This window comes from Bubalus kerabau, chromosome X, assembly GCF_029407905.1.
Source record: "Bubalus kerabau isolate K-KA32 ecotype Philippines breed swamp buffalo chromosome X, PCC_UOA_SB_1v2, whole genome shotgun sequence".
NCBI lineage: Eukaryota > Metazoa > Chordata > Mammalia > Artiodactyla > Bovidae > Bubalus > Bubalus kerabau.
In genome coordinates, this window is record NC_073647.1 from 130,682,699 (window position 1) to 130,704,876 (window position 22,178).

The 22,178-nt window shown below is 46.9% G+C and overlaps 2 protein-coding genes across 2 annotated transcripts; both read right to left on the reverse strand.

Moving 5' to 3' along the window:
- Positions 1–2,000: 2,000 nt before the first annotated feature.
- On the reverse strand, positions 2,001–3,236 carry LOC129639689 (melanoma-associated antigen B2-like). The gene is made up of 2 exons (XM_055564875.1): positions 2,188–3,236; positions 2,001–2,091 (listed from the first exon to the last, which is right to left on the reverse strand). The coding sequence occupies exons 1-2, from the start codon at positions 3,234–3,236 to the stop codon at positions 2,001–2,003; spliced, it is 1,140 nt and encodes a 379-aa protein (XP_055420850.1).
- A 13,237-nt stretch (positions 3,237–16,473) lies between these two features.
- LOC129639003 (melanoma-associated antigen B1-like) lies at positions 16,474–21,910 on the reverse strand. Its single transcript, XM_055563796.1, has 2 exons — positions 21,801–21,910; positions 16,474–18,040 (listed from the first exon to the last, which is right to left on the reverse strand). Exon 2 carries the CDS (start codon positions 17,981–17,983, stop codon positions 16,973–16,975), a length of 1,011 nt encoding a protein of 336 aa, XP_055419771.1. The 5' UTR covers positions 17,984–18,040; positions 21,801–21,910; the 3' UTR covers positions 16,474–16,972.
- Between the last annotated feature and the right edge of the window lie 268 nt (positions 21,911–22,178).

Below are 22,178 nucleotides of genomic sequence, written 5' to 3' on the forward strand. Positions count from 1 at the left end.
TTGGGTCTTGCTCTCCTCAATCCTCCTACCTGGGGCCCTCATCTTGCTTTCTGTGTCTTGGATTAAAGGCCTTTGGGGGAAATTCCACGTCTCTACAAACTCCTGAGCTATGTTTGCTCTACAGTGCTACAGAGAATGGGTCCCTGTCCCAGGAGTGATGAGAGATGGAGAAGCTCTAGTCTAAGGCGGGAGTCCCAGGACAGGTGGCAGTCCTTTAGGGAGAAAAAAGTAGATCAATCTATCTCATCAGCCAGGTGAAGATTCTCATGTCATTTCTGTTCTGATAGGTTTACTTTCCACAGGGAAAAGACTGTAAGGATGCTCTTCAGAGGTTATCTAACATGGCCAACGTACATGCTTGTACTGTCCCTGAATATTGTTTCTTTCACTTATCTATGAGTAATGAATAAGGGATACATATATTTGGTTAAGTACATCTGGTATTCTTACTGCTCTGGCTACACATTTCAATCCAGTAGCTTGAGCATGAGGGCATTCTTTTCTATCACCTAGGACACATTTTGGAGTACTGAGAAAAGCACTGAAATAAAAGATACAGGGTGGAGACTTTCCTGCTGGTCCAATGGCTAGGACTCCAGGCTCCCAATGCAGGGGGCCCAGGTTCGATCCCTGGTCAGGGAACTAGACCACACGTGCAGCAACTAAGATCCAGCACAGCCAAATAAATATAATAAATAAATAAGGAAAAGGAAATGTCAAATGTTAAAAGGACTTGTTGAATAAAAAAGACAAGGGTATGTCTCAGGTTGGGAGGACAACAGTATGAGTCCTAAAGTAGTGTAGCTGCTACTGCTGAGTCGCTTCAGTCGTGTCTGACTCTGTGCGACCCCACAGACGGCAGCCCACCACGCTCCCCTGTCCCTGGGATTCTCCAGGCAACAACACTGGAGTGGGTAAAGTAGTGTAGAGCAGGAGTCTATTGCCAGCTGTCATTTACCAGCCTTATGTATTTCAGCACAAAACCAAACCCTAACTCTATGAGCCTTGGGCTCTCCCCTGTGAAGTAAGTTTGATAAGCCCTTTCTTGGCAGATTGGTGGAATGTAAGTATTTATGGAAAGCTTCTATCACGTCACCTGTTCTATTGAGAAATTCAGAGCAACAGCAGTTATTACTATGATTATCTTGACCTCAGATGTTACATCAGCTGGATTTTTTTTTTCATTCTATCAGATGTCAGGAACTATGCAGTGTTCCAAGTCGGGAAAATAGAGACCCAACCTCCCAAATCAGCCAAAATTCCACTTAGCAATGAAACCAAAGTAATAGGTTCTCTCCAACCCCTCTTTACCCTGCTTCTTTCTTGTTCTTCCTGAAGTAGAGAGTATCTCAGCCTCTTCCATAGAATGACAGCATCTCTAAGAAACTATACTGAGTGGACAGAGGCCATGACTTTTTTTGACTAAACATCACCAGTACAAGCATGAAGACTTCTTAAGAGCCGATTCTCAATGTTTGTGTAAAAGAAGAGCCACGAATAAATCATTTGCTATAATTTATATTCTCAAACATTCTCGAAAACCATAAACCACAAGCAGAGGCAAGTATGTGTCTTTTACATTAACAAAAAGGGAGACTAAGCAGAGAGTAAAGCCAGCCAAAATCTGAAGAAATTTCAGCTCTCTCCCTAACAATGTATCAATGTTCTGAGCCTCTATTAGTGTGGTGTCTTTCACATTTCTAAGGACACTCTCATCCTAAAGTGATGTTATTCTCATCCTGGATCACAAAAGTGATGTGAGGATTTCCAATATTTATTTGAGAAAACAAAATTCTGACTCCTAAATTTGACAAACAGCAAAGTGTGTGTGACCCATGTTATTCATATACTTATATCATGACTCTAAATGACCTTTCTGTTGAAAAGTTTTAACAACTGAAAATTGGGGGAAATAAAGACAACAAGTTATTGATGCATATCAGGAACACAGGTTGACCGGCTTCTCCAGCCACAAAGTGAACAACGGGCTTCAGATCACACTAGGCGCGAGATGAGCGGCTGGACTCGGCCCTTGGGTGCGCAGTGGCCAAAGCAGAAGGGCCAGTGCTGGCTGAGGCAGCAGTGCCAGGCCTGGCCGAAACAGAACGGCCAGCAGCGGCTGAAGCAGCAGTGCCAGGCCTGGTTGAGGCAGAACTGCCAGCAGCGGCTGAGGCAGCAGTGCCAGGCCTGGTTGAGGCAGAAGTGCCAGCCCTGGCTGCACCTCTGGCTCCGGTGCTCTCTACTTCCTCTCTCCAAGCCTCTTCATATGGCGGCTGCAAGGCAGGACGGACCGAATCCTTGACCTTGGCCAAAAACTGCAGGACTTTTGTCTTGCTGGTTTCTGTGAGCGCTTTAGGACCGCACAGGAACTCATAGCGAGGGGGATCGCTGCCGGGCACCTGCCGGTACTCCAGGTACTTTTCCCGCACCAGATCTTCTGTGATGAGCTTCCTGGGCTCTCCAAAGATGAAGTGACTTCTTCCATCATAGATGCCCAGCATATTCAGGAACTTCCAGATCTTCTCCTCAGGGGCGTGGTTGCCATTCAGGTAGATGACACCCAGCAGAGGCATCAGAAGACCATTCTTCGGCAGCCCCCCGTCACCTCTCATAGACTCACTGTCGCTGAGATCTAGGTTGCTCACCAGGGTATAGCAGTGACTGTTGGGCCTGACTTCCTTCAGCACCAGGCCAAACACCAGCTCCATACGCTCAGAGGCCCTGCTAAGGATCTCAGGGAATTGTTTCTTGTACCTTCTATTGATTTCCTGCAGCATTTCAGACCTCTCAATGAGCTCGCTCATCTTATACTTAAACAGCAGGTACTCCACCAATATCTCTGCCTTCCTGGTCAGAATATCTGTGTAAGAGCTCGCAGCAGCAGCTGAGGCTTGGGAGGAATTTTCACCTTTATGAACTTGGCCCTTGGCACCTACACCAGATCTATAGCGTGCTGCGCCATGCGCTGCAGATCTCGAGCGTGCTGCGCCACCACCACCAGATCTTTTGGGTATAGCACCTGCAGCAGCACTGGTGGTGCCTTGGGCTCCCTGAGGCCCCTTGGAGGTGCCAGCAGCAGACGAGCTTGACGGAGCGCTCTCTGAATCAGGAGGGGAGGAGGAGGTGGTCTCTTCTCCCCTAGATGTGGACGCCTGATCATGAAGACCCTGGGTCTCAGCTCGGGCCTGGCGACGTTTCTCACGAGCACGGTGCTTACTCTTCTGCCCACGGGGCATGATGGCTGTGGTCAGGGACCGCAGGCGGGAGTCTGGGCCAACAGACAGGAGATTGGGGCACCTGGAGGATGGAGAATGGGGTGACATGAGCACCTTAAAACAGGGAGACTCCACCTTGGCTTAATCAAAGGCCGCCTCTGCAGGTGTCCTTGAGGACACTGCCCTAGGAACCCACAAGCCTCCTGTTTTCCTGCTCAGCCTGTTCCCACAGAATCCCATAGAGGAAGAACAGAGGACTTACTTGTCCTCTGCGTCCTCTCAGCTCTGCTTTGGATTTACTCAGGTGACAGCAGGTACCAGCAGTGGGGTTTTCTAAGTTCTACTTCAGTATTATCACGTCAAGTCCTGGCGGAGCCTTGGCACCCTTCCCTCTGCTACTCTGATGTAGACACTTTAGACCACCCCATGATCCAGAGATAAGTGAAGGGATGCCTCATGCCACCTCCCTGCCAGGAGACAGATGACCAGTGCTGAGAGCTCATTAGGGTCTTTTCTATCCTGAGTTCACTGGGATCATCATTCAAGGTCCTTACCTTGGCTCCATAAAAAGTTGGGCACCATTATCCATTTGTGGACTGGTGTCTGCACCTTCAGACTAGACATTTTCCCTCCCATAGACTTCATATAGAACAGTAAAGAAGGGGCTCAGCCTCACAGCCCTTCCCTGAGATTTCCTGGGCTGAAATCCGAGGGTTGAGATGGATGCACTCAGCCTCACAGCCCTTCCCTGAGATTTCCTGGGCTGAAATCCGAGGGTTGGGATGGATGCACTGAGTCCTCACTCAGGTTCATCAATTGAGCTCCCAGTAGAGAAGCTCAGAGAAGGCAATGGCACCCCACTCCAGTACTCTTTCCTGGAAAATCCCATGGATTGAGGAGCCTGGTAGGCTGTAGTCCATGGGGTCGCTAATAGTTGGAAATGACTGAGCAACTTCACTTTCACTTTTCCCTTTCATGCATTGGAGAAGGAAATGGCAACCCACTCCAGTGTTCTTGATTGGAGGATCCCCGGGGCGGGAGAGCCTGGGGGCTGACGTCTATGGGGTCACACAGAGTCGGACAGGAATGAAGTGACTTAGCAGTAGCAGTAGAGAAACTCAACTTTTTCCTGTAGTGATGACTGCTTGATAGTAAAAGCCAATCGCTCTGGGTCCCAAAAGCAGGAAGTGAAGATGACCATATCTTACCAAACACAGTCTCCTGAGAACAAAATCTGGTGCAGGCAGGTTGATGTCCCTGTGGACCCTCACAAAATCCCAATTCAAGGTCTAAAATATTTTTTTGCTTCTGGTTTCTCCTATACGTCTTTTCGAAAATAATTTTTTTACAATATTAATTCAAAATAGTGTACCAGTTTCTGCCACACATCAATATGAATCAGCCATAGGTATAGCTTATGTCTCCTCCATCTTGAAACTCTCTCCCACGTCACACCCCTCTTAAGATATCACAGAGCGCTGGCTTTGAGCTCCCTGGTTATAAAACTACTTCCCACTGGTTATCTATATTCCATATGGTAATGTGCACGTTTTCAATGTTAATCTGCCCCTCCCTCTCCTTCCCCCACTGTGTCCACGAGTCTGTTCTCTATGTCAGCATCTCCTGGCTGCCCTGCAAATAGGTTCATCAGTACCATCTTTCTGGATTCCATATATATGCATTAATATAGGATATTGGCTTTCCTCTTTCTGACTTAATTCACTCTGCTTACAAGAACTAGAAATAAAACTACCACATGAACCAACAATCCCACTAGTGGGCGTATACCCTGAGGAAATGGTGATGGAAAAAGACACTTGTACTCTTCACTGCAGCACTATTTTCAATAGCCAGGACACAGAAGCAACCAAGCTCTACATTTAACTCATGAAAGGGTCTAAGGTTTCTCCCTCTGCTGACCACTCCTTTCAGACCAAGACCCTTACTTCCCCATGAGCCTGCAGTGGGGACAGATATGTATTCTTGAGGTCTCCCAGGGATGACGACAGGGACATGTGGTCCAATTGACGTGGTGTGGAACATCCACAGCCTCCAAGGTTCTCACCATCCACCAGGACACCTGAAACCCTCCCTTGTCAACCTGAGACTGCCCCCACTGACCTGGTCTCTCATTTCCCTGAGATGTCCCAGGAAGTGTCATGTCAAAACGCCTGATTCTCCCAGTCCTCAAAATAGGACTGGCGCCTTATGTGACTCCATTTCTTATGGGAGCAGCCTCCATCCTCACTCAGCGTCACAGCCATTAATACTGGGGACTAGGTCCCTTTGTTGAGCTGGGTTTATTCCATTACAGCAAGGCTCTCACTTCCCCCAAACCACCTCCAGTGGACACCAGGGGGCACCACAGTTGGCCAGCTCTACCCGGGGCTTCCTAGAGCCTAGTACAGGGGAGCCGTTAAGTGTGGCCCCCTTGGCAGTGTCGAAGTCTGCTCATCAGCCCTCAGGGCTTTCATCTAGGTCCTACAGCTCTTCCGGGGGTAGAATCCAGGCCTACCCCCACAGACCAATGCCTTAGCCTGAGACACTCTAGACCATATTCAGCCGATAGCTCTGAGGGACTCATAAGAGCCATATCACAGGGGTGGGATGTGGATGGGTCACTTTTATTACTGGGAGGGTTGGGAAAGTCCCTTCACCTCCATTCAGGTCCTCACCTTGGTTCCGGACGAGTCCTGAACACTAAGTCTCCGCCATACGGTCGCCGCGGCTACCGGTCGATCCGCTGGCTTTCAAAGCGGAAGTGCAGGGGAGATGCGTAAGGTCCTACGTGGGGTCTCTCAGGGATGACAGCAGGGGCAGCGTGCTACGGGAACACCAGTAGCTCAATATTCATCCGTCCGTGGGTCCTCCTTGTGCGGTGTATCAGAGCCCAGGATGCCCCCTCCTATGAACCCGAGTCTTCCAGCTCCCAAACAAAGCCCTCGCCTTCCCAAGTCCCTGGTGGTGGGAGGCCAGCTCTGCTCTGAGCATCTCTGCTTGTCAGGTGGGTTGCCACTCTGTGAGCCTCCTTCGTTGGGGGAGAGATCCTCTCACTAGCACTGATGGTCCTCACCTTAAGTCCATTTATGGTCAAGACACCCCCATCTGCAGATCTGGCTTCTGATCTGGCTAGAGGAGACTCTGCCCTCCCTAAGATCACACAGGTTGAATGAGCAGACCACTCAGAAGTAGCTCCTGTGGGCTTCTCAGGGCTAAGAATTTACAGAATTCTGTTCGGCTCCCTCTGCAGGGGTCCCCGCTAACACTCAGCATCGCATGTGAAGTCCTCCTTGGATTCAGGTCCCTCCCTCTGCGAAACTGCAGCTGATTGTATTAGACAGAGGTCTCACCTCGCTAAGACTTTCTAGACTGAAATCAACCTGACATCTGTGCCCAGAGCTTCCTGGGGACCACAGCATCAGTGATTTTCCAGGGCCTCCTTTTATACTGTGTGCTACTGTGAGTCCACTTTCAGGCCCTCACATTGACACCTGACAAATCCTGTAACTCTATTCTCTGTTTTATGAAGCTTCTTGTCTTACATCAAGGTCCTAGTCTCCTGAGAATTCCAAGTGGGAAGTCAGGATGATCCTCATGTGATCCTAGTCCATCAGGGCCTCTGAGAATAGACAGTGGGGATGCAACTTGAGTCCTTCTGATTCCTCTTGCTTAGCATCCTCACCACACCTACCACAGCCTGGGACTGCTCCTTCTACTGAGCTAAGATTCCTCTTCTTAGTCTTTGGGTGACCACTATATTCAGGGTTGAATGTCTCCTTAGTCCTCCTTTATGGAGGTTCCCATGTCAGCTTCTGTCCCTCGATTAAAGTCTTCCTGGGGAATGCATATTCCTACAAACAGTGAGCAGTTACCCTCTAGCAAATCTTGGAGAAAACGGGTCTCAGTCCCAAAAGTGACGTAAGATTGGGAAAATGCAGCAGAAATTAAGGAACTCAGGACAGATGTTATGATGTCAAAGAGATAGAGGGGATATATTCCTGCTCTTCAGCCAGATTTAGGGTGTGTGTTTAATCGCTCAGTCATGTCCCACTCTCTGTGACCCCATGTACTATAGCCTGGCAGGCTCCTCTGTCCATGCAGAATCTCCAGGCAAGAATACTGAAGTGTGTTACATGCCCTCCACCAGGGATTGTGCCCAACCCAGAGATCGAACCCAGGTCTCCCGCATTGCAGGCGCATTCTGTACCATCTGAGTCATCAGATTTAGGGTAGTTCTAAAATATTTACTCTCGGCACCTTCCTGTTGGTCCAGTGGTTGTGCTCTCCCAGTACAGGGGTCCTAGGTTTGATCCCTCGTCAGGTAACTTTATCCCACATGCCACAACTAAAAATCTCCCATCCAACAACTAAGAGTTCTCGTGCCACAACTAAAATCTCACATTCCATAACTAAAGACCCTGCATGTGGCAACTAAGATTCCAAGTGTCACAACTAAGACCCAGAGCAGTCAAAAAATAAATAGAAATAACTATTTTTAATTAAAACAAATAAAATGTTTACTTTCTACATAGAAGGATAGCGCCAGATAATCCTGTAAGCCCTCGATCACTTGAGGGTGTCTGAATTTCCACATGCAGGTGATCATTTGCTAACTGAGCATTATCTCCTTCTCTCCTTTATTCACAGCTCTTAATTATTTTGGTGTTTGTATTGCCTTGGCTATGTATTCCATCCCAGTGTTTTCGTCACAGTGTCCCTCTTTCTGTCACTCAAGATACATGTTGGAGTGCTAGAAGACAGTGAATTAACTGACTCATGAGCACCTCAGGCCGGGACAAGTGGAACGGTACATGCTCTGGACCAATTCAGACCAGCGCTCTAGTCCCAGCTCTGTCTCTTATCAGTTGTGAGGACTTGGGTCCATCCCCAAAATCGGGGAGCCTCAGGTGAAGTGGCTTTTGTAGAGCTAGTGGCATGTAGCTAAAGCACCTGGCACAGTGCCTGGACCACACTGAGACTTTACACAATATCTGTTTTTACTATGAGTATGATTATTTTCATCCTGGAGGATACCACCGACCCTGAGGAATCTTTTAAATCCAGGAGATGTCAGAGAATCTGTGGCATTCTCGGACATGAAACACCAAATCAGTCCAAAATGCTGTTTAGAAAGAATCTTTCATTTCCACTACTAAATCATATTTTGAGTCTGGGTGTAGTTTTTTAGCTGAATGAAATTCAAATAATCTAGAATTTGGTTCTAAAGCTAACTCTTTCTTCCTTCCAAGCTGCTCTTTCATTTAAACAACTCCTAGAGAGTTGCCTAGTGGCCCAGTAGCTAAGTAGCTAAGAATCTGTGCTCCAAATGCAGGCGGCCTGAGTTCCACCCCTGATCAGGGAACTAGACCCCACACACCACAAGTAATAGTTCACATGCCACAACTAAAGATCCTATATACCAGAACTAAAACATTCCTCATCCTGGAACTAAAGAACTCTCAGGGTGCAAGGAACATCAAGGATCCTGGATTCCGAAGATAAGACCAAGCACAGCCAAATAAATAAGTAACTAAATAAAATAAGCCCCTACCTTCATCAATTTCACCATCACCTAAAATATACTCATCTCATACACTTTGTGGAATTATCAACACAGCCAAAACCGCTGAATGGAATGCTCTTTCAATAAAATGAGCTCTGTTTCCATGACTCACAGCAGAGTGTCAGCCCACTGGCTTCTGAGTTTCCGGTTTCATTCTACTATTACTTTTATTTCACAGAATCTCCTTGGAGATGATGTGCATGAAACATCTAGGTTGTGCACTGTGTTCACGGGCACTGGGGCAGGAGCACAGGGCACATTCCATCCCCACCCCGGGGGGGATTTCTGTCTGGTCTACTCATGTTGCTGTTTAGTCACTCGGTCATGTCTGACCCTTTTCTACCCCATGGACTGAACAGATTGCTCTGTCCATGGGATTCTCCAGGCAAAAATACTGGATTGGGTAGCCATTTCCTCCTCCAGGGGATCTTCCTGATCCAGGGAATGAACCCACATGTCCTGCATTGGCAGGTGGATTCTTGACCACTGAGCGGCCTGGGAAGCCTGATAACTGAAAAGTAATTGTTCAGGGTAGTTTTCCATTCCAGGCTTAAGTCTCTCAACTTTGAGACCCACCATCTGAGGGTCTGGCCTCAATTTAGTGTTTCCACAGCCTCCCCGGTGGGCTCAACATGTAGCCTAACTTAAAATTACCTCCCATGGACATTTATTGTCCTAAAGTCTCCAAGTGCCTTGCCTCAGTGTATTTACACTAGACTCCTCATGAGGAAGCCCTCAATCCCCTCACCTCCTTACACCTCATTTTTATTGGGCCCCTAGATCTTTGTTCACAAGCTACTTTATATGAATTGTTCTCTTAGACTCTAGAATTCTATGGGAAATGGTTCGGTTTATTTTTCTTAGCATCCCCAATACTACTCAGAAGCCTCCAAAGAACAGATGCTAAATTGATATTTGAAGAATTACAGTGAAAGTGTGCAAGAAGTAAAGTTTACTGGGTTTTCACTTCTCCCACATTCTTAAATAAGCTAAGCCAATCCAGGTATATACACTTCAGTTTTACAAAGAAAGACTAAAAGGAAGAAAACAAACCAAGAAGTGAATACCTCTGAAGATTTTTTTTTCTGTATCTGATAATCACACAGACTTCACTGTGGAATAATTTCCATTTTTGCAAAAAATCCATATTCCAATATCATGTTTTCTTGTTCTGAATGACAAGAAATGATTCAAGGATTTCAGTCTGTGCTATGTAATATGAAAATTCTTATTTTTCAACTTGATAATCTACAGTACAAGGGGGAGCTGTGCCATTAGTATACTTAGACTCTGAAGCTAAACACATCTTTAATTAAAAGGAACAACATTTAAAAACAGAAAAAAGAAAAACCTCTAATTTTTGCATATTGTATAGGATCACAAATACATTACATGCTGTGTTTCCATGAAACACCTTGGCCCTCTGCTAGTTGGAAGACTGCTTGCTTTCTTGAAATGCAATGTGAAGTATCTGCTCAGACTTCACTAGGGGTGGGAGGAGCTTTGGACATGCTCTGGAAATTGCACTGGCCCTGGCACCGTAGGAGCCCTGGCTGCAGCTCTGGCTCTCTCTTCTTCAGCTCTCAAAGCCTCTTCATACCAGGATGCGAAGGCACTGCACTTGGTATCATTGACATTAGCCCCAAACTCCCACATTCTTTTATATATCTCTATCTATCATGGAAGCACTCCATATTAGTTTACAAAGATCATGCTCATTATTTTTTATAGCTGTATAGTACTCCACTCTGTGGAGATATATATATATATATATATATATATATATATATATATATATATATATATATCATGTTCCTTCAGTTAACATGTTCATGGATATGTAACTATTTTCATATGGTTGTGGATGTCTCTTCAGGGTTCCTTTCTGAAAACTAATTACTGGCTCAAATGTAAAAGCATATTTAGTTTTCTGATAATACCAAGTTGTGTTTAAGCTCTAATCTTATTCTATGACATGTTGCTGTGAAAGAATGAGATTAGTGCATTCTCTAACACTATATACAAAAATAAACTGAAAATGGATTAGAGACCTAAATATGAGTGGAAAGTATAAAACTCTTAGAAGGCACTATGAGTGGGACATTCTTTGATATAATTCATAATAATATTTTTTTTGATCTGTCTCCTAAAGCTAGGAAGATAAAAGCAAAAATAAATAAATGAGATGTATTTAAAGGTAAAAACTTGCACAGAAAAGGAAACCATCAGCAAAATGAAAAGACAACCTACTATATGGGAAAAAATATTTGCCAATAATATAACCAATAAGGGGTTAATATCCAAAATATATGAACAGCTTATATAACTCAACAGTTTAAAAAAAGATTAAAAAAAAATGGGCAGAAGACTTAAATACACATTTTTCCAAAGAAGACATACAAATGGCTGAGAGGCACATGAAAAGATGTTCAACATCCTTAATCATCATATGAATGCAAATTTAAACCACAATGAGGTATTATCTTATACCTATCAGAAGGGCTATGATCCAAAAGGAACAGAAGTAACAAATGTTGGTGAGCATGTGGACATGATCTATACACTGTTGGTGGGAATGTCAATTGGTGCAGCCACCATGGATAACAGTAAGGAGGGCCCTCAAAATCTAAAAAGAGAACTACCAAATGACCCAGCAATCCCACTCCTGGGTATATATCTGAAAAAAAAAAAAAAAGAACCCACTAATTTGCATGGTCTCCGTCAGGTACTCGATGCTTGTCTGAGTCTAAGGGTTTCCACTGCTCGTCTCCCCTTCCCCTCCAACCTCATCTATTCTCTGCCAGTGAGCCCACCCCAGTCCAACTTCCCTGTTTATTAAGAAGGCACCTTTGTCTGGCAGAGCCAGTGTGAGATGAAGAGGTAGTCCTTCCCAGCCACCAGATAATCAGGAGTTTTGGCCGGACTTTCACACACTGATAGTGAGGAGTCAGACAAAAAGCACAGACTGTGGCGCTGAAATGGATTAATAAGGAACTTAGTGATGTGGCCAGGGACCCTCCAGCACAATATTCTACAGGTCCAGTTGGGGATGATACATTTCATTGGGAAACCACAATTACGAAAAAGAATGGCAGCCCATATTGAGGCAGTGTATTCTCTGCGACAATTCATTTCCCTAAAGACTACCCGTTCACGCTACCTGAGGGTGCATTTGCAACAGAATTTATCATCCAGACATGAACACTAATGGCAGCACTAGGTTCGCTACTCTAAGATCACTGTGGTCTCTTGCTTTCATGATTTCTACAGTTCTGGTATCCATTTGTTCCCTGCTATGTGTTCTGAACCCCAATGACCCCCTCCCCAGTGCCAGAGGTTGCATAGATCTATAAAACAGACAGAGAGAAGTACAACAGAATTTTTCAGGAATGGACTCAGAAGTATGCCATGTAATGCTAACTTAAAGTCAGAATAACCTGCATTAAAGCTTGAATAAACTTTAAATTACTGTTTAAAATGAAAACAAAATTCACTAATTCAAAAATTCCATGCACTCCAATGTTCATAGCAGCATTACTGACATTTGCCAAGGTACAAAAGTAATCTATATGTATACAACCTACACACACACACACACACACACGTGTGTGCACGCATAATGGAATATTACTCAGTCATTAAAAAGAATGAACTTTTGCAATCTTTCAACAGCATGTATGGAGTTGGAGGGTATTATGCTATTAATTAGTAAATAGTTGGATGGTATTAATGAAATAAGTGAGATAGAGGAAGACAAATGCTGTATGATACTACTGACATGGAGAATTTAAAAAATAAAAGACTAGGGGAATGAAGCAGACTCACAGATATAGAGAACAAGCTAGTGGTTACCAGTGGGGAGTGGCAAGCAGGAGGTGAAGGACAGGGACAGAAGACTAAGAGGTGCAAACTAATATGTACACAATAAGCAACAAGGATATATTGTACAACAAAGGGGATATAGCCAGTATTTTATAATAACTGTAAATGGAACATAACCTTTAAAAACTGTGAAGCACTTTGTTATTCATCTGTAATTTATAAAATATTGTACATCAACTATGAAAATGAAGTGAAAGTATTCGTTGCTCAGTCTTGTCCAACTCTTTTTGACCACATAGACTGTAGCATACCACGCTCCTTTGTCCATGGAATTCTCCAGGCCAGAATACTGGAGTGGGTAACCATTCCCTTCTTCAGGGCATCTTCCTGACCCAGGGATTGAACCCAGGTCTCCTGCCTTTCATGCAGATTCTTTGCCATCTGAGCCACCAGGGAAGCCCACATCAACTATACCTCACTTCAAAAAAATCAATTCTCCCAGGAACTTTCACATATACAATACAGTATTATTAACTATGGGGTTCTCTGGTGGCTCAGCAGTAAAGAATCTTCCTGTTGATGCAGGAGATGAGGGTTTGATTCCTGTTTCGGGAAGATCCCCTGGAGAAGGACATGGCAACTGAATCCAATATCCTTGCAAGGAAAATTCCATAGACAGAGGAGGCTGGCAAGCTACAATCCACGGGGTTGCAGAGTAGGAAACCACTTGGCGACTTAACAACAGCAATGATTAACTAGTCACCATGCTGTACATTATATCTCCAGGACTTCTTTATTTTGTACATTAAAGTTGTGAAAGTTTATGCCGTTTGGCCACTTATACGCATTTCATCCATCCTCCAACCCCCACTGGCGGCAACCACTAATCTATTCTCTGTGAGTTCCTTTTTCAAAAATCTTCACATATAAGTGAGATTATATAGTATTTGTCTTTGTCTGACTTATTGCACTTAGCATAATGCCCTCAAGGTGCAACTGTGTTACTGCAAAGGGCCAGATTTCCTTTTTTTCTTTTATTGGCTAAAGAACATCTGAGTGAGGATGAGTGTGTGTGTGTGTGTCTATGTGACATTATCTTTATCCATTCATCCATTAATGGGCAGTTATATTGTTTTCATAATTTGGTTATGGTAAATAATGTTTCAACGAACATGGGGGGTGCAGATATCTTTTCCAGGTGTTGGCTTCATTTCTTTCAGCTAAATTTCCAGGAGTAGACTTGCCAGATCACATGGTAGTTCTATTTTCAATTTTTTTATGAGCATCTATACTACTTTCCATAGTGGCTGCATCAATTTACATTTTCATAAACCCACATTTTCTTTAATAATTTAAGTATATCCTAAATGCAAAAGTTATATATGCTTCTAAATTTAAAAGGTATACATCTTTGAAATTTAGGAATGAGAGACTGAATACAGTAAGCTAGACCCATAACTGAACCACTTTAATTTTTTTTCCTCTTCTTATCCTATCTTAGTGTGGGGTTTTTCACATGACCAAGGATACCCCTATTCCAATGCCACGTAATCTTGCTCTGGATCACACAGATGATTTAAAATTTTTCAGTTTGTATTTCAGAAAGCAAAATTCTTATTTCTAAATCTGGTAAACAGCAATAAGTGTGTGACCCCGTGTCATTCATAAGCTTATGATCTGAATCTAAATAAACTTAGTACTGAAAAGAAAATCACTTGAAAATTACCGCCTCACCCCCCGCAAGAAAAGGGTAAGTCGAAAAGTTATTGACGCGTATCAGGAACACAGGTTGACAGGCTTTTCTGATCACAAAGTGAAGAACAGATTCAGACCACACTAGAGGTGAGATGAGCGGCTGGATGCGGCCATGGACTGGGCACTGGCCACAGAAGGGCCATCACTGCCCGAGGTAGAAGTGCCAGCCCTGGCTGCAGCTCTGGCTCCAGTGCTCTCTACGTCCTCTCTCCAAGTCGCCTCATAATGGGGGCAGGAATGCAGTGGGGACAGTATAGTTGACCTTGGCCAAAAACTCCAGGGCTTCTACCTTGCTGGTTTCCATAGCGGCTCTCAGACCCCACAGGAGTGCTCTCGTATCCCCCCATAGCGAGGGGGATCACAGCCAGGCAGGGGGATTGTGACCAGGCAGTGTCAAGAGAAATGAACTGACAATATGTCAGCCTCAGACTGGGAGGAGTGAAACATTATGGCCTCTAGAGCAATTCAGACCAGGCTCTACACTCAGTTCTGTCACTTTATCAGCCTGGAGAATAGAAATTCTTTGTCTGCTAAGTGAATTTGATAAGCCTTGTCTTACAGAAGTATCAGAACATATGTAGCTTGTGTAAAGCACCTGGCACTGCAGCTGGCAATGTTTAGGTCTTATGATGCTTATTTTCATACCAGAAGAAAATCTATGGGAATTTCTACCTTCATCTATGGGAATTTTTCTTTACCCAGGAGAAACTAGAGACTATGTAGTCTTCTAAACAAAGAAAGCTAAGTCAATCAAACTGCTGCTTAGCAAGAAACTGTAGGGCTTCCCTGGTGGCTCAGTGGTAAAGAATCTACCTGACAACCAGATGTCAGTTCAATCCCTGGGTTGTGAAGATCCCCTGGAGAAGGGATTGGCAATCCACTCCAGTATTCTTGCCTGGAAAGTTCCATGGACAGAGGAGCCTGCCAGGCTACTGTCCATGGGGCCACAATGAGTCAGACACGACTTAGCAACTAAACAAGTAATCCTAAGTAAATTTACTCTATCAGAGAATATGTTATTGAATTTAGAGGCAAGTGTTTTACCAGGATGCAACGCAAAACCTTATAGAATTTGTGTCAAGGACCAGTAATTCCCCTGCCTCCCAAAGCCCTCCCGACATAACACCCCGATTTTCATGTATTTCACCACCACTAAAATCTAGCCCCGATCAGGAGGTCTACTAGATTACACTCGAGATACCCTCATGTTTGGAGTGTGCTGGGGCTCCTTCCGTTCAGGGCCCAGAGTGCCAGCACAGTGACGTCTCAACATCCCATCACAAAGGAGACAGTAATATGCATCAAACACCTGGTTTGTGGACTGTGTTCACCTGCACTGGGGCAGGAGCACTGGATACCTTCTGTTCTTTCCCCCAGGTGGAGATTCCCTCTGGTTGACTCACAATCTCAGGGTAACTGTTCAGGGAAGCTTCGCATTTCAGTCTCAGCCTCCCAACTTTGAGGGCCACCATCTGGGGATCTGGGCCCGGCTCACCATTATCACAGGTTCATCCAGCCCACCACGCAGCCAACTTAAAATGACCTCCCACGAAGGAACAGGAAGACAGAGAAGATATATATTATGATTAGCTTTCCAGCCCCACCTTAGCCTCTCACAACTTAAAAGGTTGGGAGTGTTGGTCGAACACAGTGAAATAGTTGCCTCAGACCTGACTAGGGGCTGGAGGGACTGCTAGACGTGACTTTGGAGCACACACTGGCCTTGGCAGGACTATAAACCCTGACTGCAGCTCGGGCTCTCTCATCATCCTCTCTCAGAGCCTTTTCATAATCGGGTGGGAAGGCACTGGGGATGTTACCATTGACCTTGGCCAAAATACCAAACCTCAAAGTTTTGGTTTAAGAGAATAAAGGCTGAGAATTTATACCTCACTGCTCTCATCCCAACTCCCTCCCCAGCATCCTCCCTGCTTTTTGTCACTTGTCTTAGATCATCACACCACCTTCCTTATGGAATCACTGCTCATATACTCAAGACATCTACAGGCAGGTACAGGGTCTCCTTTATCTTTGCATCACCCCCACCAGCACAGAACCTTCTGAAGAGCAGATGCTCAAGTAAAGATGGGAATAAAGGAGCCACCAAGCAAGGAATGTAGTTTCTCATTGTTTTTATCGGCATTCTTGAATAAGCTAACAACATCTAAATATATCGCTAAGGGTACTACTGAATGTTATAGAGAGAGAGACAAAGGTGAATAACATAAATCAAAACTTGACTATAGCTTACTTGATTTTCATCTGTTTTAAAACTACAACATTCTTTCACATTTCCAAGAAAATTACTATTCCAAAGCTATGTTATCATGTTCTGGATCTCAAAAGAGGAAGGATTTTCTGAATTACACTACGCAGTACCAAAACTCTTACTCTTAGATCTGACAGACAACAACAAATCTGTGATCCATGTCATTTGTAAATTTGGATTCTGAATCTAAACAAACATTCTGGGAAATGAAACAACATTTGAAAGGTAATAGTGTAAAACAGGAACACAAAGAAGATACGTATTGACATTTCCAGCCCTACTTTAGCCTCTCACTTCTTAAAAGGTTGGCAGTATTGGTCAAAGAAAGTGAAGCTGCCGCCTGAGAACTCACTGGGCACTGGACGGATCTCTGGGTGGGACCCTGGAGCAGGCAGTGGCCCTGGCAGCACCACGAGACCTAACTAGAGATCTGCCTCGGGATCTCTTCTCTTCTCCCAAAGCTACAGCATAATGCAACGGGAAAGCACTGGGGATGGTACTCTTGATCTTGGCCAAAAACTCCAGCACCTTCATCTTTCTGGTTTCAGCGTAGGCTCTTGAGCCCCACAGGAACTCATAGCTCAGGGGATCGCTGTCGGGAATCTGATGATACACCAGGTAATTCTGCTGCACCCACTCTTCCGTGATGAGCTTCCTGGGATCCCCAAAGATTACATGCTGCTTTCCATCATAGATGCCCAGAACATTCAGGAACTCCCAGACATCAGCCTCAGAGGCGCGGTTGCCATTCAGGTAGATCACATTCAGCAGAGGCATCAGAAGCCCATTCTTTGGCACCTCACAGCTGCTGCTCAGCACCTCATCACTGATGAGGCCTATCTTGCTGACCAGGGTATAGGAGTAACCATTCGGCTTGCCTTCCTTCAATTCAAGACCAAATGACAGCTCCATGCATTTAGCTGCTCTCCTGAGGATCTCGGGGAAGCGTGTCTTGTACCTTTTGTGAAAAAGCTTCCGCATATCTAGCCTCCTAATGGGCTCTTTCATCTTACACTTATCAAGCAGGAAATTGACCAACACTCCTGCCTTCTCCGTCAGAGGATCTAGAGGAGTGGTCTTAGCAGAGGTTGAGGCCCGGGAGGAATTTTCACGTTCCTCAACTTGGCCCCTGCCACGTGCTTTAGATCTTGGGTGTGAAGCCCCTACAACAGGAGAGCTAGTGGCTGCAGCTCCCTGAGGCTTCTGGCCTGCACCGGCAGGGGGGGAGCCCGGGGGCATACCCCCAGAAGTAGGGGTGGGGGTGGCAGCAGCCAGAGCATTCCCGAGATCCTTGGCCTCCATGCGTGCCTGGCGGCGTTTCTCACGTCCACGGCGCTTGCTCTTCTGCCCCCGAGGCATGACTATCAGCAGGCACAGCGGGCAGGGAAGCAGGCAGGAAGTAGGTGATGCTGGAACCTGGAGAAGGGAAGATTAGTGGATGAGCTCCTTCAGCATGGAGGGAATGAGGCTGCTCTGCCCGTTTCCTTGAGAGCCCTACTCCAGGAACCGCTGGCCTCTTGTTCTTGGTCAGCCCATCCCCTGAGAACCCTGTGTAAGAAGTGAGCGCGTGCCAGCCTCAGGCCACAGCCTGCCTGTGGCTGCCTCCAGTTGACAGAAGATCCTGGGACCGGGGCCCTTTCTGGGTCCCTTCGTTCACACACACAACTGTCACATCAGCTCTTAGTGGGGTCGGGACCCCTGCCATGTGCCGCTTGAAAGGTGACACCTCAAAGCTCCCTGGGACCCATGAGAAGGAGCCGAGTCGTGGACACGGTAGGGGTGGATGGCACTGGCAGTTCTGGGGGCCTGCTCTGTCCTGAACTCGGTTCTCCACCATTCAGGGTCCTCATCTTGTCAACACCAAGGGTTTGGGCCCCTCCCTCCTGCCTCTGGTGCTGCCTCTTCAGGTGAAGAACCTCATCTCCCTTAGAAATGACACAAAGAAATGAGGGGCCTCAGCAGAGGATCAGGCAAGGCTCTAGTGTTCATTTGATTAGCTGGAAGGGGGAGCGTGCTACCTTCAGTCCTCATTCGCAGTCCCCACTTTGACTCCTGGGAGGATCTGGGGGCTCCTTTCTCTCCTGGCTTGAGGACCTTTCTTCACAGCAAGGCCAACAGCTCCCTGAGATCGAATGGGGAAAGCCAGGGTGGCCTTACCTGGCCCTACCGCCCATGGTCTCTGTGGCCAGAAGAGCTGCAGCAGGACTTTGAGGCCCTGTAACGGGTGCTACTCATGCAAGGTCCCCAGATTTTACTCAGGGCAGAGTCTAAGATTCCTTCCTCTGCTGACCCATTAGACTAAGGTGCTCACTTCCCTGTTAGCTGTGAGTGAGGCACACTTCTGCCGGCCATGTATGCCTGGGGGCACCAAGGAGTGACAGTGCGAGGAATTCTGGGAGTTTCCCACAGTCCTCAGCATCTTCTCTGTGAGTCCTGGCAAATGTTAGAAATTCTCCCTCTGCTGACCTGAGCATGCTGAGGTTCCCAAGGTGAAAGAAAGTGTGAGCCACCTCTCGGCATCCCTGTCCCTGACCTCCCTGGGATGGCAGCAGGGGCTGGACTCTGTGGGACTTCACTGTTCTGTCATCACTGGCCCCTTTAGTCCGCACTTGGATGTGATTTATGTTCCTCCCTTAGTCCACCCTGAGTTTTCTGGCCTCAGATCAAGGCCCACATCTCCCTGAGTTCCTGGGGCTGAAAGTGAGGGGTGACATCTGGCAATCTCTGCCTGAGGTGCCCCAGGGCAGACAGGGACTGGGACTTTGCAGGCCCCCACTGCTTTGGGTAGGTGCTCATCTAAGTCATGTCTCTGGGTCCTTATCATGACTCTGTGACTCCTGGCAAGACTAGGAAATCTCTGTCTCGACTTGAGATCTCTCCCCTCCTACTAAGGCCCCCATCTCCCTGAGACCCACTAGAAAGCAGCGACATTTTCCCGATCTCTAGCTACAGCTGTGTGTGGACTCCTGATGCGGACAGTCAGGAAGAGATTCTGCACTGCCCTCTGTTGTCGAGGGGTAGCTGGATGGTCCCTCAATTCTTAGGTCCTCTTCTGGGCTCCTGGTACTAGCTGCAAATGCTCCAGTGGTGGACCTGAACCCATACCCCCATCATCGAGGTTCCTCACCTCCCTGCGAGGCTCTGGGCAGAAGCAAGTGGGGGTCATCTGGTCCCCATGCCTGGGTCTCCCAGGTCTGAGAGGAGTGATGCGACTATGTGGTTCACTCCCTTCTGGGTGGGGTTCTCGCATGTTCATTCAGTGTTACCACTGTCACTCCCTTTAGGAACCGGTCTTCCTCCCTATGTTGAATGAGGCCTCACCCATCAGAGTCAAACCTGAATGTCCCTGATACCATCCTTGGAGAAAATGAGAGGGCATCTCTGCCTGAGAGCTCTAACCCGGCTTCCCAGGGTGACGGCAGAGGCGGCACTCTGTGTGGGCTCCTCTGTTCTGGGGGAGTCAGTTGTCTCCTTCCTCACATAGAATTGGTGCTTCAACATCTCTCATGGCCTAGGACTCCTCGTTTTCTCCTAACCTGGGCAGGCAGACCTGAAACCAGGCCCTCATCTCCCTCGGACCCCACAGGCAAAATCAGGGGCACCAGAACTGGCCAGCTCTTCCCTGGGACCCCCAGGGCTGACAGCTGAGGCGGCATCAGATGTGGCTCTCTCTACCGTGTATGGATCTTCCCCTCGACTCTGCATCCTTCCTGGGACTCTGCCTTCTGCAGACCTGAGCCCAAGACCCTGTGAAAGGTCTTCACCTTTCCCAAGAGGACCCAAGCTGACAGAGTGAGCCACATTCCGCCAAAAATGATTTGGGGCTATGCTGCTAACCACAAGGGCAGCACTCTCGACCCCCACCCCCTGCCCCAGTTCTGGAGTCAGGGGCTCCCTCAGTCCTCACTCAGGATTCTGGCCTCCAGTTTGGGTAGGGTTTGGGGTCTTCCCTCTGCTGACCCGAGTCTGCATGCCCCAGAGCAAAGCTCTCACCTCCCTGAGTGGCTAGAGGAGATGCTGGGGGCTCCATATCCAGCTACCTTGTTTGGGGATGCCCAGACCTGAGAGCAGGGCTGCTCCTTAGTGCAGCAATCTGCTTGGATGCCAGGCCTGCTGACTAGCACTGAAGGTCCTAGCTTGACTCCTTCTAAGGCTGAGACTCCTCCCTATGCCTCATGGGGTTACCTTATCTATCATTCTATGTCTTTATTTATTTACCTTTCACACCCATTGCTTTTTATTATGTAACTGGTAGTTACATCTTAACCTTTCTCACCTCTTTCTCTTCTCCCCCACACCCCTAACCCTAACCCCCATCAACCACCTGTTTTTTCTCTCTTGCTTCTATAATTGTTTCTGTTTTTCAGATTCCTCACAGAAGTGAAATCATATAGTATTTCATTTTCTCTGACTCATTTCACTTAACATACATAATACCCTCTAGGTCCATATCCTTTTATATAAAGGCCTTTCTCTACCTGAACGCCCCTTATCCCCAAACCCCGCCAGACCCCGCACACCATGCAAAAATGACGGGTTCTCTCAGCCTGAATTACACTATGGTAATTTGGACCCCTATGGTAGGGGTCCAAACCTTCTTATTCTAATGATCTAATGATCAGATCTAATGATCTGAGCGGGAGGGGATGTAATAATAACAGAAATAAAGTAAACAATGTAATGAGCTTGAAGCATCCTGAAACCATCCCTTTAGCCTACCCACCCTACCCTCATGCCACCCCACCCTCCTTTGTCCACCGCATCACACCCCATCCCACACTGCACCCCACCCCATGCAAAAATTGTCTTCCAAGAAACCCATCCCCCGGTGCCAAAAAGATTGGGGGCCACTACTGTGTGGCACTGCAGCATTGGTTGCAGGAATGACTTCTGTGCAGCCACCACTTTCGAAGGAGATATCCCTGTGAGCGCTGAAAGCCCCATCTTTTCACCTGTTGAGGGCAAATACCACTTCCAACGCATAAAGAATCCATCCTCTTTCAACAAAGCAGCCCGAGCCGCCACCGACCCTCCACGTGGCAACAAGATGGCTCCTCGGCCCGCAACTCGGGACAGGGCATGTTACACTGTAGATTGCAGGGGTGGGATGCGGTTGGGTCACTTTTCTTACAGGGAGGGGTTGGGAAATTCACTTCAGCTACATTCAGGTCCTCACCTTGGCTCCGGACGAGTCCAGTACACAATCTCCGCTGAACAGACGCTGCAGCTACCAGTCGCGCTCCTCGCCTCGAAAGCGGAAAAGAGGAGTCCTGCATACGTTCGTACGTGGGGTCTCCTAGGGGCGGGGCAGGGGCAGGGGGCAGGGGCGGGGTGCTACAGAAACCCGGTAGCTCAATATTCATCCGTCCCTGGGTCCTCCTTGTGCAGTGTTATCAGAGCCCAGGACACCTCCTTCTACGAACTCGAGTCCTCCAGCTCCCAAACGAAGCCCTCGCCTTCCCAAGTCCCTAGTGTTGGGAGTCAGGGTGCTGCTCTGAGCATCTCTGCTTGTCAGGAGGGGGCGCCACTCAGTGAGCCTCCCTCGTAGGGGGAG

What these genes read in the sequence shown, in the direction of transcription:
- LOC129639003 (XM_055563796.1), bottom strand. Translation starts at nt 17,983, where the DNA reads ATGCCTCGGGGGCAGAAGAGCAAGCGCCGTGGACGTGAGAAACGCCGC.
- LOC129639689 (XM_055564875.1), bottom strand. Translation starts at nt 3,236, where the DNA reads ATGCCCCGTGGGCAGAAGAGTAAGCACCGTGCTCGTGAGAAACGTCGC. An exon ending in GGCACTTCTGCCTCAACCAG is followed by an intron (nt 2,092 to 2,187) that starts GCCTGGCACTGC and finishes TGTTTCGGCCAG; the next exon opens with GCCTGGCACTGCTGCCTCAG.